Below are 17,758 nucleotides of genomic sequence, written 5' to 3'. Positions count from 1 at the left end.
GGAAAGATTTATGCCTGGTAGATACCCCATCACATTTAAGATTATAGTTTAGAACAAAATCTCAACGAAGCCTTTCCTTATCCTGTGACCCTGTGTAGTGTGCACACGCTACGTTATAAAAGTTACATTTCTTATTAGTATCTTCTTCCTATTTACGCTATAATTACATTGTTAAATAAATGTACTGTTAAATTTAATACTATTTACTCATTTATTTTCAAGAATAAAAAAAAGCAACTCAAATATTTGTTTGTGAATGTTTCAACTGTACGTCTTTTAATCTTTTATTAAAATACTAAAATATAAACTAGCGCTACACGCGATTTTGAATGTCGAGAACGAGATAGATTTCTCAAGTAATACTTACATCGGGTATTCGGGTGTTGTAATTGATAAGAAATCCTCGTAATGACGTGTATAGTTTGTTAATAAGTTGAAATATCTCAAAGTGCTCTGCGTCAAAGCCTCCTTAGTCGTAGTTGTTTCATTATAAAAACAATTTGTCAACTCAATTAGATTTTTGTTTAGTGCATTTCATTGCGGTGCATTCTGTTTGAGAATACGATTTTTCGGTAACAAAAATATCTGAAATTACATGAAATAGATACGCAATTTCAAGCGAATAGTATTAAAAGAACTTAAAACGATAAATATACTATTTAATTCGTTGGTACAAAGGCTTTAATTGTGGCTGAAAATAATATGAAACCCAGCGGAGGTGGCGATGACTACGTAAGTAATTTTTTTTAAACTTAAATTCAAATGCTATACTATGAAATTTTATCGAAGGATTAATTTCATGGGTATTACTATTCCTTAGAGGATATATGTTAATGGTAAATATCAATTTGAATATTACATTTACAACGATTTCGAACATAACAATCGTACTATTCAATTTGAATCTGTCATAATCCCCGTGGCAAAGCCATAGTTGCCATTGAATTTTGCAATTTTACATTAGGTACGTTATTCACGATCTACAAATGTTTTTGTTTTTTCGTGTATAACGTAAAACGTAATGTTTCTCTGATATTATGCCTCTTAATAAGTTTTTCAGTTTTTTAACCTTTTACATTTTCCTAGGATCTTAGAATCTTAGAATTTTTTGAATCACAAAGTTCACACAAATGAGAAGAATCTTTACTATGCCAATTTTAAAATCTTGTTGTTTATTCTAGGAGGAACCGGAGCATTTGCGGAAGCTTTTCATAGGTGGCTTAGATTATAGAACTAACGATGCCTCTCTGAAAGAGTTTTATGAGCAATGGGGAGAAATTGTGGATGTTGTAGTCATGAAAGATCCCCAGACTAAGAGGTCAAGGGGCTTTGGTTTTATAACCTACTCAAGAGCGCATATGGTAGATGATGCACAGAAAAATAGACCACATAAAATTGATGGAAGGTAACTAAATAATTATATAAACAATTGTATTGTGTCGTTTTTCTTCTTGTATGGAATGGAACGAATATTACATTTTATTTTGTTATGTACTTTTAGAGTGGTTGAACCTAAGAGGGCTGTGCCAAGAGAAGAAATTAAGAGGCCAGATGCAGCAGCCACTGTTAAAAAACTCTTTGTTGGAGGTTTGAAACAGGATATTGAGGAAGAAGACTTGAGAGAATATTTTAGTTCATATGGGAGTATAGTTTCTGTGAGCTTAGTTAGTGACTGAAAAGGATACAGGGAAAAAGAGGGGCTTTGGATTTGTCGAGTTTGATGACTATGACCCAGTTGACAGAATATGTTGTAAGTTTATGCTTTTGTAAGTTAACACATATTGATATAGGTTTTAGAGTCTACATTGTCAAAATGTAGTTTAATACCTACATAATATGCAGGGCTACAAGGATGGATGACGGCATGCATTTGAATAAAACCCAAATGATTGCCATGGTATTACAAAATCACTTGACTAGCCTAAAATATATTCTGTAAGCTAGCTGAACAGTCACTGACTTATTTAGTGATTTTTGACAATTGGCAATACCTCTTCTTTTCCACTAACCTGCTAACAAAGAAACAAAAAAAAATGCTTACATTTGGAGTTACTAATTAAGTTAATTTTTGTCCTAAGTACATCCAAATCACAAGGTCAAAGGATATCGTTTGGACGTTAAAAAGGCTTTATCGAAGTCTGAGATGGCGGCGGGGGGACCCGGAGGCGGCAGTGGCGGCGGCGGTCGTAGAGGTGGACCGCGCGGCTCGGGCGGCGGTTGGGGCGGCCGCCAGAACCAAGACTGGAATAACTCAGGTCAAAAACTTTTTGAAGCTAGTATAATTATAGGCAATTCTGAACTTAAGCTACAGACTACTTATTTAATATGAAGTTAACTTTCTTCTTTTACTTAAAACATACGGCGTTTACCTGTGTCGCATGTACTATAGATTTGTGTTAATGTGATTGTTGTGAATTTCTAATGTTTTACATTCCCATTTATCAATTGTATTTGATTAATAGATGGAGGTGGATATAACTCAGGATACGGACAAGGTGGATGGGGCAACCAGAATCCTTGGGACTCAAACAATGCTGGAGGTAACTGGGGAAATCAAGGTTACGGAGATCAAGGTGGCTGGAGCCAACCAAACAGCAATTTCGGCACAGGATACCAGCAGGGATATGGTGGAGGTCCAATGAGACCCAACTACAATACTTTCTAGACCACAGCCATATAATAATTCAGGTTAGTAACAATGTGCTACATTCATTCTGTTATAGTTTTTTCAATCATCTATTCCTCAGGAGAAAAGGCTGTTGCTGTTTCAATTTATCATTACATTTAATGATATTAAAGTATTCAGAAGTTGATGGATTCGAAGGTGGCGGCGGTGGGTACGGCAGCGGCGGCGGCGGTAACGGTGGCAACGGAGGCGGCAGCGGCGGGCCCGGCGGCTACAACAATATGGGCAACGCACAGCAGCCTGCCAACCAGCGCCGATTCTAAACACATCGGTTCTCTTGTAAGTATACTACCAAAACGATAATATTCATGACTCAATTAATCTTGATATTAGTTTGTTTTAACGCCTTATTTGAAGGTCTACTGTTGCATGCGTGTTTCGCACGACCTGATAAACAAATTGAAGTAAAATTCTCTTCATTACCATGGCGTGCGAACTTCGCAAGACACAATAAACACCTTTCGGTTGTCCCACACTAATCGATGCATAGTCCAAACACACCATGACTAAAGGCAATATGAGACTCGACGCGCAATCTTTAAGGAACTTATCTTGGCCTCATGTCGATCAGTGTTAGGACAGTCTTAATACAAATTATTTTTCATTTCAATCCCACCTCTTACAATAAATCTGAATTGCAACACAGTTCCATACTAGACGTATTTTGTTGCAATAAGCATATTGTGTGATTTTCATGGTTTCATGTTATATATAAATGTGTATGGTGTGTACTTACGAAAGTATTTTTTAACACGTAGGTCTCAAGTTGCGCATAGTTGAAGCTAGGCAGGCAGAAGGTAGAGTAGAGACGGGAGGTAGGCCAGGAGGTCAGCTAGCTAGTGAGGGACAAGCGGACTTAGTGAAGCGACTGCATTACATAGTCATTTTACATTTTTTTTCCTTCAACTAAGGTTTGTTTACAATAAGGTACTGTGTAGGCACTAGATTCATTTTTTCTATTAATTGTTAGTCGTTTAGCACGCAATCACAGTTTTTACATTTCAATTATCACTTTTAATGAATTTTCGCACGGCTATGTGTTAGTCAGGTAATGCATTTTCAAATTATATCTGTCCATGTCCAATCGGATAAGACTGTAAAAGCTGTGGCATTAAATAAATATTTGCGTTTTTAGTCATTAAGCAAGGAGATTTATATTATTTCTGTTAATACTTTGATGTTTATTGTAGATTGTAATTTTATTTTTTCAATACATTCGTTCGTGATTAGATAGAGATGGCTATAACATTCCAAAAAAGGCATTGTGTTATAGTATATATTATATTGAGTGTGTATATGAGAGCACTATTCAATCTTATAAAATATATTTGAATTTGAAAGATATCTTGGTGTTAGAAATAGGACCTACAATAATTAAATTTGTATAAAATATATGATTGTCAGTGGACAAACAAAGCCTAAATATTGGATTTTAATATTTGTCATTACAGAGATAATAAAGGTATTCTAACTACAACATTATATAAATTGTATAAGCATTAAAATGTAATCAATATTATATATCTCGAAGATATATTTTATAATTTTAAAGTTAAGTTGTTTTAATGTAGAGTTATTGTTGTTTTTATTTGTGTGCATACAATTAAATAAATACTATTTTCCATGGATTGTTCTACACGTGCGCGAGCTTTCCACCGTGGAATAGGCCATGGTAAGTCGACTCTATCCAAATAAAACTACTGAATAACTAACATTATCTTTTATTTGAACTTCCTCTTACCCTAAATTATACTAGATGGTTATATTTACACTACAATATTATAAAATATCAAGTAAAAGTATTTTTTTACATTTTATGTGTGACATAGCATGTATTAATATTAATCTTAAATGACTATGCGCAATACACGTATACAATCACTATTTACTAAGATTTTTATAACTCTTTAAAATTGCTACCTATATAATTTAATGTGTGCAATAAAAACGAATAAATAAATATGCTAATTAAAACTTTGATGAAAATATTTGGTATGTAACGAAAAATGACAAAAGATAACAATATGAATGACCCCTAAGTAGGACAAAGCTAACTTTACAGTAATGCTACATCCATTAGGCCGCGGCCGGATGATGCTCACAGTTAGGTTAACTGTACCTGCCGGTTCAGAACTCAAATATTTTCCTGTTTACATTTCGTAGTCAATTTATTTACGTTGGTCTACCGTCTCTAAACTTGACGTAAAATAATGTTTACAAATGTAGTTTTTGATAACGTTATCAAACATTGTTTTGCCGAAATCTCCGTTGATATGAGTAAGGAACGTCGGCAATATTAACGACTGAGTCGTGGTTCATGTTTAGGCTCTAACTAGATTGGTATACAGCATGTACCAGGTCTACCTAGTTATGTAATACGTGGATACCCATAGGCAAAATAAATTCGATTTGATATACGTGCCTTCGAAACAAAATTGATGTTTCGAAATAAGCAAGAATATTAAATTTCGTCTTATTAATCATGAAATAGTAGTTTCTTGAAGACTTCCTAGAACTAATTCTAATAAAATAATGTAATATGTTCTCCAAATCTGTAATAATTGAGTGAAATAATTCATTTATCGTTCATTGGCGGCGGGTGCTGTGCTGGCAAGCATGGACAGGGCGGAGGTGAGCAGTAGGCAGGGGACAGCACGGAGGGGAAAAGTCCAGAAGCAGCTGCTAAATGCCTGGAAATGAAGAGAAAGAAGAACATTTACCGATTGATTTAGATAGATAGATCTGTTTTCATTATATTAAGTAATATTTAGCGTTGTTAGGGGGCCATTAAGATTAAATGTGATGTAAATAGAATAACCTAGGTAGGCCTCCAGTTTCCATAATTAACGAACTTTAATCTTCTTATTGTATGGTTCATGTACCATCCTGGTGTTGAGTTCAAGCTGCCCGTTGGCCTCTGACGTGGCGATACATTTTACGTACCAAAACTCAATGCTGGATATTGGACCTTCATTCTTGCAATCTCTTATGCATCAGCGGAACTAAAGTTCCCACTGACTCCATAATTTCAAGTGACATTCTTTGAGAACCAGGTCAGAAACAACATCTGGCAAATTGTCCATTTTATTATTGATTAGACGTAGCAGTATGCCTCGAAGGTCATTTGGAAAATAAAAAATCCATTTGGATTGGATCGGTTGATTTACGACATCGATTGTAAAGTTATTATTCTAGTTTAAGGAAGCAATATTGTTTTGCCTATACGTGCTTTAAGCACAGGTTTCGTCCAACTTCTATCCCGGAAAGTGCTAGTCAGTTCCTGAGGGAGGTATGTGAGCAGTAGGACGATCTATGGCGTGTGCGTTTTGTTGATGTTGCCCTGCCGCGCACATATCACACTAGGTAGGTAGCTATTATTCACTAGAAGTCCTTGGAAAGTTGGAATGCGATGTGCGAGTGTTAACTTATCCAATACCATTTCACTGAAGGATTAATTCATACTAGTATCTTCGCAGAAATAACTTTTTTTTAATAAGGCTATAAAGTAAGATTATTCTCACAGTTAATGTTGACAACTATACCTAATAATGATTTACTTGTTTACTTGGGATTTTGTTAAAGCAGGTTCATTAAAACGATTAACATTACGCTGGTGCCGTTAACATCATCGTGTGATAATATCGTGGTAAGTAATGAGGTTTGAGATAAGTATGACTCAGTACCTACTCACTTTGCGTCAACTAAGAATAGGACTGTCAAAACGGCTGGTTTGCACTGTATGCGAAAGTGAGTGTATGAGAATGTTCAGATTGGTAGATACATGGATCTAATAGAGCTGGTCTGTACTCTTAATTATGCGATAAACAAGAAATGGTTGCTGTCCATATTATATAAGTACCTAGATATTTCGCTGTTTTTATATTGTAGAGAGCAGTTACAGTAGGTTCGCTATTTGGTATATTGTTGGAAATATAAGGACGTGGCTTAGGAATTATATAAAAAACAGTTTAAGTCAGAACACTTGTGTATTTGAAGGTATTAAAGTATATTACTGCACTGAAGACGAACTAGGTCCATAATCTAAATCTTCCGAACTACTCATAGCATTTTCACTGCCTTCGCTTGAGACATCAGAATCCACTTCGTCGCTGCTGTCTTGACCTAATAATCAAAAATGAAATTAGAATTTAATACAAGAGTACCGTAAAATACGACTTGATAAATAAATTACCTTCCTAATCATTTATTTCTAATAATCTTTAAATTATTTAAAAGGTTCCTATTACATAAAATATATTTACCTGTGTGAAAAATAAAACTAAACTCATCGTTGTCTTCAAGCCCTTGTATCTCAAAATATTGTTGTTCAATATTTTTAACATTGGTAAATTCTCTTTTCCACTCATTCGCTGTTATTGAATCCACTGCCTCTTGGGTAAGCCTATCAATCTCGCTTGAAAGCTGTGCTTCAGTTTGCGCCAATACTTTATTTTTGACGAGCCCCCAAATATATTCTATAGGGTTCAGTTCACAACTGTTAGGAGGCAATCTTAACACCTCATGTCCACGAGTGGCGAATAAGTTGTAGATCTCATAATTTCTGGGTGGTTTATTGTTCTGTACTAACATATTAAGTTCACTTTTGGATAAACTTGGATCAAAGATTATGCCTTTATCATTTAACCATGCCTGTATTTCACACTTTTTATGGCCCATGTTAGGAGGCTTGTTACATGGTGCACTATCTATTACTACAAGACAGTTTTCGGGTAGGTTAGGTAGTAACTGATGATTTAACCACATTGTAAAAGTTTCACTGTTCATATGCTCTTGGTATCCTGGTTTTGATTTTGCCTCAAACATAAGGAAAGCGCCATCAATAAACCCATTTTCAGCTCCGGCATGTGCGATGTACCATCGAGGACCTGCAGCGGAGGTTTTCGGAACCCCAACATGATCACTTGACTGCCGATATTTGCTCAGTGAGTTGTGCGAAAGATTCCAAGTTTGTACGTAAATAACTGGCTTTTTATTTGTACCTAAAGCGTCATTTTCTCGAATGCGCCGGAGGTATTTGGCACGCCATGCTTTTATATTTGGTCTTTCTATTAACCTAGATCGGTTATCAGAACACTTCTTGAATTTATAACCAAGCTGGTTTTTCATAATTCTCAGTAGAGTTGTTTTGCTGCCTTGGAAGTTTAAACTATCTTGGGCTTTCAAATAAATCTTATTTAATGATGGCATTTCTTTATGTACTAAGTAAAACGATTGAATCATCTGATTAAGGGCACTTAAATCAAATTTATCAAGTACCACTGCCTTACCACGAGCCTTCTTTTTCGGCGTGGGAATTTTACTCTTACCAATAGCTTCTGCTTGTATTCCCTCGCGCTTAATTTTCGTTATAGTATTTTTGTTAATACCAGTAGAAGTACTGACCCTCTCCGTTATTTTTGCGCTTGCTTTTAAGAAATCTTGTATTGTTACGAAAAGTTTACCCGGTAAGGGAATTTTGCCGTCGGAGGTAGCTTGAACGCTGGCAACATACATTTGTTTGAGAAGTTCATGAGCGCGAAGCTTTTCTAATTCAAAAAACTTATAAACGTTAAACACGATTTCACGTGATCTTCCATGTAGCACAACTCCTCTTTTTATGCTCATAATGTAAAAGAAATAGATCAAATTACAATTATAACAAGAATATGGTAAAAGAAGAATTAATAATCACTCAATCATGACTTTCCGAGACACACTCATGACATCGCCACGTGCACACAGAAGCGAAATTAACAGAACACTGAAAGAAAACAAAATGGTTGAATTTAGGGTGACCAGTTATTTTTTTAAATAATACCAATATTTACTGCTGTTTAATTCATTGATATACTTAATCATCCATGGTAATTTTAAGTTAAATATTTTTTCGAAATCTTTCCCGAACCTGGGAATATGGCTTACTTGCATAGCATTTTTTGTAAAGTTATTGATAGAGTAAATAACCTCGAAAGATTAAAAATGAATACTTCTTCTTACCACATTATCTATGTTGGCAATACAATATTGACACAAGTGGAACGTAAACGAAGTTGACGCAGGTACATTCCTGAGAACGCATTGGTTCATATAAGAATAGGAATAAATATCCAGTAGTTGGGAGCGAATTAACGAAGCTTATAATAAGTACAGTGACGTAGCAGCATACAAAAACCGTTACGTCGCGCCGTAGTTAGAAGTTAGAAGCATGAATTCAGAGTAAAACAATTAATGACAGTTAATTCACAAATTAGGCAATTGTTTCTTTCTCGTGAGCCTACTACAAGTAGGTACTTAGATAAGTATCCTGCCATGAGAGGTCAAAGCAGATATTTCACTGTACGCCAGTGAAATATTACGTATTCTTGAAAATTTAGTGTACGCGAATACTACTAAGTTTCCAAAACAAGGTCAACCCATAATAATATGATTAATAGTACTGGTCAAGTTCTCTACTGGTCTGTTGGTCTGGTGATTAGTACCTCAGACTGCTATACCTAGTATATGATTATAAATAACAATCCCCGGCCTCAACAATCAAACGTGTTCAGCACAGCTGATCATTAACTCACCGATATTGTTGATCCAATTGTGCTTTCTCAATCCTTTTGTCTTTGGCTCTTCGATTTTGAAACCAAATCTTGACTTGTGTTTCACTCAACGATAGTGCTGATGCTAATTCACACCTGAATCATAAGCTTTTATTATTTATTATGTTAAAAGTTTAAATGCTGCTAGATAGCGGTACAATGAAGAGTACAGAAGTCAGCTAAAACTAAGTACCGCCATTGCTTTCCCGAAAAATATTAATTCCTGAATGAAGAGAAGTGGTAATGTTTTAATCTGTTTGCAAAACTATTAAAGAAATCCAAATGGTATTTCACGCCATATACCTACACATAACAATTTAATTTTGTCTCAAATTATTCTGTATCTGTGGAAATTGATTACCTTCTTGCCCTAGCAACGTATTCTCCCCTGGCGTACTCCAGCTCCAGTCGTAGAGTTTGATGTGCTGAGAAGGTGGTGCGCTGGCGACGTGGACGGCTCTCTTTACGCCGCCTGCGAGCCACTGCCAAAAAAAAGAAAAATTTATCTACTAGCATAATAGAGGCTAAGTACATTTAAATAAGTCTACATGCTGCTCTATCTTCAACTAACTAAAGAGTAAACTAGTAATAGTAGTAATGAGCTCTTATGACTATGTATGCTTGCTTAGATTTAGATTATTTCTATAGAATACTATACAACATTTTAATTATGTCAACCATCATTAGAACAAGGTCTGTGGTTTTAAACAATATCAATATAACACCAACATTTCCCACGCAAGTACTAAGATGTAGGAACATAACAAAAAACTTGGTTGCCTAGTAAGGATTCTTTGCAATTCCTGTGTACCGTCCGTCGGCAACTTTTGAGGCCTGAGAAAACTGTGCTTGTAAGAGCTCCGATTCCGCCATATTGTCCCGGAAGTGTCTCAGAGTGGTGAAACCCTGTCCGAACGAGGGTGAATCACGATTATTTAATCGTTCATAATTTTCGTATCCGATATTGTTACCAAATACTTTGATATGAATATTAGTTCCACGAATTATGGTCCCGTAGTTTGCAGTCATAATTTATTTTTTGTTCTATACTATACACATTACTCATGCCAGTCCTTTGTTTATTTAGAAATCATTTTCAGTCATAATAATTTCGCCGAAAATAATTATAACAATAATTTACATCGGCTGTTCTTCTACGAATTGTGAACATCCTTTTATATGAAGCATTAGTAACTAAGGTCTTCAATTTTTTTCACTGCTCAGGTTTATTTATTACGTCTATATCCAAAGGGTTTACCCACAACAGAACCCTTCTGTACGTAAATAGAGCGTGCGACATTGCCGGGATTGAGGCGCTTCGGCGACATATGGCCGATATGCCGATGGCGGATTGGTGTCCGTTACAATAACGTCCGGTCAATTAGTGATTGATTCACAAGCCGATGCTCACTGCCTTCCGGATCCTGATTTGAAATCAAACTCTGTTCAACTGAGCGTACTTTTTGTAAGGGTTTGGAGAAGCTTTGGATTAGCTGCTGACGATTCTGTCACGGAAACTTAAGTAGGTAATTTATTTAAAAGTTTCTCTGTACAGTCCGTTTGCTCCAAATTTGACATCTTCCCCATTTTCCTATCTTTACCCGAATCTATCTATCTATCATTTCAATATCTATTACAGTTATTATATTACATACCTACCCTACTCATCAACGGGATCATGTAGTCACGAACCTCACCTAAACTCCGAGAGCAATACATAGTTTACATCCCTACTTATATGTTTTTTGCTATAATTCCAAGATTGAAGCAATTTATGTTAGCGAAAACATTGTATCATTATCTCTATAAAGAAGAGATAAAAGTTCGCATGATGTCCATCGTTAGGCGATGCGTGCAGATTGTTCTCTTTTCTTGGTCCACCATTGTTGACCGAATCATTATTGTAGCTGCTACCTAATGAGGGATATCAAATATAGTTTTGTGAACGTTTGTGCGAAAACGATTTGATAAATGTGGAGAAACATTTACTATTTAATCACGTTGGTAGAGCTAGATGTATATGCTCAAACAAGTGTCTCATGAACTTAGCACTCTAATGATATGAGTATAAGCATTCATGCATTCAATTTGTATAAGCATTCAGAAGTTTGGTAGCATTAAGACATTCGCATTATGATATGCTCCTAAAAACCTTCCTTGTTAGGTACATAACCGTTAATTACTAATTGAATAAACTTAAGTTGTAAAGACTTTCACAGCAAGGACAGGATAATAAATAAATAAAATAAAATAAAAATAAAAAAATAATGAAAGTTTTATTTAAAAAAAATGAAAAAGCCTCACTTTTTTAACATATTTAAAAGGGTTTCAAAACTATCGCTCCAGTTCAGTTCAGCTCAGCTCATCATTCCATACATCCATTCTATAAAATTACCCAAAAAATCATAAAGCTAAAATCTTGGCAATGCAGTCGTTTTAATCTCAAACATTCAGTTTTTTTAACGATGATTCCAACAATTATCTGCGCAATCTAATAGATATAACAAGATTGGTTTAATTTGATAATGAACGTTAAGTACAAAGGGGTGGATACTTGATGTGTGATTGTGTATGAGAGTCGTCAGCTGTGATGTTTTCCCTCGGCATAAGCACCGTATGTATGTAATTGGACCACAATGGGAGTATTATCTGACTGAGCGTTGTCACATTAAATCGTCATGCGCTTAATCGAGTCGAAAGTGAGTGTTGTTAGCGGCTTGTAAAAAGATTAGCACGATTTAAAAAAATAATATGAGTAGATATCGATTTCATTCTCAGTCCAAGGTGTTATCCTATCATAGATCCAGAAATCTGCAGCTACTTTATCTCGTTCTTGGAATAACTTAGAAAATGAAGTAAGCTGTTTTACTATAAAACAAAATCGAGTCACATTTGACAAATGATTTGATGTTTTAGTTATGGTGACCTACTGACCTAAGCCTGGCATTGGTTATGAAACTAAAGTCATAAAACATTTCACTTATTCACCGTAATAAACAGAAATATCGAGCACAGATTTATCATTTATCCTAACTACAAAAATACCATTGTTATGTAAGATTAAAAAATGATTGTGTTTAATCAACAATGCTAACAATAGATGCGGCCGTGTTAGGGTTGCGCCCCTTAATATTCATTAGCGAAGATCCCCTAATTACAGCTTCATTCGACCATTCACTTGTGGGTATTTAGAGATGGAAGTGCCACACCTGACTTGTTCGTGTTTTGTTTTGAATGCCTTTCGTGGAGATATTGATATTACGAAAACGACGCTTGACTGCATTTCAATTGAGCACAATACTCGTAGTGAAATTGTTTTCTTTTTATTGGCAGCTGGCTCCTTTCTGCTAGCCCAGCTGGTGAGAGCCAGTGATGTGTAAGCAAATAGACCGACTCGGAAGATAGGTATTCTCAGAATACCTAAGTCGCGTAGGTATCTAAGCACAGTCTATATCTATACTAATACTAATATATAATAAAGCTGAAGAGTTTGTTTGTTTGTTTGAACGCGCTAAACTCAGGAACTACTGGTTCAAATTGAAAAATTATTTTTGTGTTGAATAGACCATTCATCGAGGAAGGTTTTAGGCTATAGGTATACCATCACGTCATAAAATGGAAAATGTGGAAAAAACAGGGCAGGTATAAATCATAACTTATATCTTCTAACCACGCGACGGCGTCGCGACAACAGCTAGTATTGATATAAATCTGGACCAATCTACCAAATGATAATAATAGGATGGATAGTCTAATCGTGTCAGCCCGATTGTTTATCCCATACTCAATTTTAACTTAATGTAATTGACTTCTGAACTGATTTTTAAAAACTGTTTAATCCATAAAGAAGATTTCAAAAAAATGTAGAATACGTGTGTTTATTCTATTAAAAGAAAAAAAAACACATATCCTATAGATATAGAATAAAAAAATAAGAAGGATAACCGTATCAAAAATGGTGGGTGACATATGTTTAAGGCTAACGTCACGTGTAAAGTGTCCTGGTAAGTGACATCACACGAGATTTCGACTGAATGTGTCATCTTCATCAGACGATATGTCAAAGAGCTTGCTTAACTACTCGATAAAAAATAAAGTAAGTATGGCCATAAACATACTTATTCGATATTCAACGTGCAAATTTTAAAATCGATTACCGACTTTGTAGCACCCACTAGCCACTCCACCTCAATAAATTCTTCGATGAAACGTCAAATGCAATGTGAAACGAGAACGATTCAATTTGCGGCTAATATCGGTAAAAATCTTTATAATGCTGGAGAACGCAGGCTGTGGAACACGTGTTGGTTCCCACATGGAAGGCGGCGGCCGATGTACGCTAAATAAGAACTAAACAATGCGGTTCGAGTGTCCATGATGATAAAAAAAACTTGCATTTGTATCGGGGGCTTACGATTTACATGGAGCTTAGTTCTGAGCTCGAAATTGTGTGATTGTCGATTGTTATTGAGATGTAGGCACACGATAAATGTTTTACCGCCCTAATTGGTTAAGTAGGTAGGTACATGGTGGGTTCTATTGTCTTTCATGGTTTGGGGAAACACTCGGCCTGAAATTGCGAAAAAGATCCATAGATTTAGGTTTTCATGCGTGTAAAATTTTCGAATCGCAGTAATTTTTAGCTACGGATTTTTAGCTCGATCTCGGGATGAAAAAACGCTATTTTTTCTTCGAAATTTTCAGTGTCTATGAATCTGCAAGGTTCACAGATGGGTAAAGAAAATAGACTCTAGACACGCTTATTTTAAAAAGATATTTGCCGTATTTGCGTTGATATGGCCAATGTAAAGGGCAATGGTCAAGACATCAGGTATTACTTACAACCTTACAATTTCGGACTAGTGAAACACTTATAGAAGCTCGACAGTTACTAGGTATCTATCATCCCGTTACAGAAAAACGTAAAAATTATACCCACCTACATAGAGACATACCCACAGGCTATCTTAGTCAAAATAGTGATCACAAAACAATGAAAACCTAAACACAAACATACAAATAGGTATTCATAATCAGTTTCATGGACTGTTATTTCGCAATAGTTATTACGAGTTGAACAATGGATTTTATAGCGAAGCGGAACAGTGCCGACAATTTTAACGAGAGAGCGAGTTCGAATGGGTCCCGGCACGCCTCCATTGGGAGGCAGCGAGACGTGGTGTGGTAATCGCATCATCTCCAGTGCCGACAAGCGAGCCGTCGGCATCGAACCTACCCCCGCCCACACCACAGACACTTCTCTAAGCTTTTTCAGCGACGCGACAAACCATTATGATTCTATTTTCATGGTAATAAGACTGCACACAGAAAAAGATTTTCGTAAGCTCAAATGGAAATTATAAAGGCTATTGTTGTGGAGACAAGCAGGCTTATGTTTGGTGGCAATGTTTAGCGAAATTCTCTGAAAATGGAAATTACGCAAAGATGTTATTATGTTTTAACTTTCAGAGGACGGTAGTGTGGATGGAGTTGGTGCTGATAGACTGTATTATTTAATGAACCTTATGCCACGGTTTTGCTCAGTGCTTGCTTTACTATAATCCATTAAAAAAAAACGAAATGTGCAACTAAATATAGTTATTTAAAGCGTTGTTATTCAATTTTGTTTATTAGGAAACTAAAACAGCACAACAACTTTTCAACTACGAGTTGAAATGTACGAGTACCAGAGCAAAAAATAAAAAATCGGTAAAAATATTGTTTACGCAAGATGCTTGGCCCTTGCTGACAGCGGCTTTAATTTTAATTTTACTATCATAATTCTTGGTCGGTAAATTTACATCCGCAATGGAAGCAGAGTACACACTACACAACCGTGAGGGACACCACGTTACGATTTTTTACAACACTTTGTAAACGCTTATTACGATCGTAATCATGATGCCTATGGTGAAAGCTAGGCCTCAATGAATATTCGCCTTCTGAATTCATTTATTGATTGATTTGACTACTGAAGATAAAGTAATCTCCGTTATTATCTCTAGTAACAAAATCCAACGCAATATCATATTACTCAAATTTTATTTATGTTTAAATAAACTTGTGTATTATCCAGAAAAGAACACGATCTTTTTCTTTGATCATAGGAAAAATACGTTTTCATTAAATCCATAAAGAGATGTCCGGCAAAGAGTTGTGTGAAAGGATTAGGGAAGGAGGTTTTACAGCGCAAAAGGCTTATCTATGGACACCCTCCATTATATTCAAATATTTTTCTAGTGATATTTTATTTATACGAGTAAGCTCTGGACGAGAAAGATATCTTTGATCTTTGGGTTTCTTTATAAAGAAGAAATGTTAAGAAAAATAATTCTCTTTAAATTTACTATATTTTAGATAGGATTGAATAATTTGCGTGGGAGTTTACATTGCCATGATTAAAAAAAAATGATATCTACGATAATACATTTTAATGACTGACCGACAAAATTTTGTTGCCAGTTACAGCGATACTGTTATAGGTATAAACGAATTTTGAGACATATATTGTAATTTCACTACACTGTAATTTTCTCTTCAGAAACTGCTCACTGGGCGATGGGTCCACCTGATATGACTATAGGGAAGTTAAAAGGCGCTTTTTAGATGTTGAGAGAGAAATAAAAATGTGATTTATTTAATTTAAGTCAGCACAAAAAGTACTTCTCGTGTGTTTCATTTAAGAGCGCATGAGCACAGATTACTAAATAGTTACTACGTAAAAGAGGTATTTGTAATTTTGTTATCGAATAGGGCACGAAAGTCTTTGGTCAGTTGGACCATGCTGAAAAAGTAGAGTAGATTGAAGATTAATATAAATGCAATATTGTGTTAAATTTAAAAGAGCTAGGTGTTCTTCAATAGCCGATTAGTAGTGAGTGTGATGTTGCAAAAATAGAACTTTTGCATTGCAATATGAGCAACAACTCATATTTTTGCACTAAACGTATTGAGTATTTTATCTGACAACATGTATTTTTTTTTTAATTTGATTCAAAATATTTTTTACGTCAGGCCATTGTCGCTTATAGGTGTGTCAAGGATTCGTGCTATGATTTTGGACTCCCGAGAGGTGTTTTAGTTTCTCTTATTTTATGCGTCGTTAAATCAGTCTTCCATACTATCTAAAAAGATAAATGAGTCTAAGAAGTATAAGTCTGTTCTGCGAAGGGTCGCGCGGTTTAATCCCGCCCGCCCTGTAAAATCTTACTTTCATTTTTGTATAGAGTACATTGTTAGCAATACATATGCTCCAACCATATAATACAGAATATCTATTACCTACTAAATACCAAAACGTTTTATTATCTTAAAATGGTTTTAAAAGTTAGTTTAGACCATTTCGTGAAGTTATTATCAACATGCCAGCCTGTATATCTACTTCGTTTTCGCAATTTCTAAGATAGACCCAAAAATGTTGGTACCTTGTTATGTAGTTGAATTCAGTTCCGCCTTTTAAGAATTTTTTATATGCTCAAAAAACCTTCGATTAATTTTCTATAACGGTTTATTACAAGTATGTGTGCACCTAATTACGACAGTGGACCCCGGATTTAGATAGAAATTTGCAATTTGAAGAATGTCAAATATATTTCGGAACGGCTATAACTTTTTCCGTTTTATTTTTAAAGGAATCTAAGAAAAGTTCTACTTACTTTAAGGTACCTAGATATTATTCGAGTTATGAACTGGTTTTTAAGGAAATAAGGTCTTATGTTTGGACTAAATAACTTACGGAAAGCGGCTAGACCAGCTCCAAAAGCCAGCTGTTGGTGCGGCAGCATCATCGGTCTCGGACACAGCGGCAGCGGCGGCGGTGGCGCCCACAGCTGCGGACCCCTCGCCTGCATCTCCACGCCCTCACTCTCACCAATCTCCACGTCCGAGGACGACTCGCTCTCAAATCCCGACACTTTCTCAACACTCGTAGTCTTAGGCTCCTCAAGATGGCCATATATCCTCGCGAAAAACTTCCGCGGAGATGACGGCCGCGGCGTTTGGATCGTTTGCACCGTACTCGAGTCCGTCTGACCACCCTCAATACCCTCATCAAGTTCCTCGCTCATCGTGATGAAACACGTGTTACCCGTTTACGAGAGTTTGATCAATTGGCCTGTCAGGTGCATACTAACATCCCTGAGGAAGTTCGCTCCGCCCCCGACGCGCTCCCTTTCATCCCGAACGGGAATAAGTGGGAAAGGGTAAGTGCCAGCCAATGAGCGATCTCGGTTCGGAAACCCGACCCCCTAGGCGGGATTACAAGTGACAGCAAAGTTTTTCATAACTTCGTAATAAACAAATAATAAGTACCTACTTACTTAATTTTTGTTATGCTTACTTGATTACAATAATTTCGAAGAATGTATTTTCCTAATGATTGACCTGCTTACTGAAACAACAGATTTGTAGGTGCATACTATTTGGTAAACATAAACATTTTGACTTTAATGAAATTTAAATTCCAAAGCTCTAAATATTTTTCAAT

The 17,758-nt window shown here is 35.9% G+C and overlaps 2 protein-coding genes across 3 annotated transcripts; one reads left to right on the top strand and one right to left on the bottom strand.

Annotated features, from left to right (window-relative positions):
- Positions 1 to 498: 498 nt before the first annotated feature.
- LOC113505806 (heterogeneous nuclear ribonucleoprotein A1, A2/B1 homolog) lies at positions 499 to 4,398 on the top strand. Its single transcript, XM_026888639.1, is given in 8 exon segments — positions 499 to 732; positions 1,182 to 1,405; positions 1,502 to 1,664; positions 1,666 to 1,750; positions 2,079 to 2,255; positions 2,463 to 2,688; positions 2,810 to 2,965; positions 3,445 to 4,398. Coding segments are annotated over 6 exon segments (882 nt in total). The 5' UTR covers positions 499 to 702; the 3' UTR covers positions 2,666 to 2,688; positions 2,810 to 2,965; positions 3,445 to 4,398.
- Positions 4,399 to 6,653: 2,255 nt separating this feature from the next.
- LOC113505805 (homeobox protein rough-like) lies at positions 6,654 to 17,556 on the bottom strand. 2 transcript variants are annotated; one of them, XM_026888638.1, is made up of 4 exons: positions 17,009 to 17,556; positions 9,635 to 9,755; positions 6,949 to 9,369; positions 6,654 to 6,808 (listed from the first exon to the last, which is right to left on the bottom strand). In XM_026888638.1, exons 1-3 carry the CDS (start codon positions 17,337 to 17,339, stop codon positions 9,252 to 9,254), a joined length of 570 nt encoding a protein of 189 aa, XP_026744439.1. In that variant the 5' UTR covers positions 17,340 to 17,556; the 3' UTR covers positions 6,654 to 6,808; positions 6,949 to 9,251. The 2 variants fall into 2 exon arrangements, with proteins under 2 accessions (XP_026744439.1, XP_026744438.1); XM_026888637.1 differs by lacking the exons at positions 9,635 to 9,755; positions 17,009 to 17,556 and having other exon boundaries at positions 6,949 to 8,554.
- Positions 17,557 to 17,758: the final 202 nt, after the last annotated feature.

The sequence above is a fragment of the Trichoplusia ni genome, chromosome 27 (assembly GCF_003590095.1).
Source record: "Trichoplusia ni isolate ovarian cell line Hi5 chromosome 27, tn1, whole genome shotgun sequence".
NCBI lineage: Eukaryota > Metazoa > Arthropoda > Insecta > Lepidoptera > Noctuidae > Trichoplusia > Trichoplusia ni.
The sequence above is the reverse complement of the archived record's forward strand: the minus strand, read 5'-3'. Positions and strand labels throughout refer to the sequence as shown.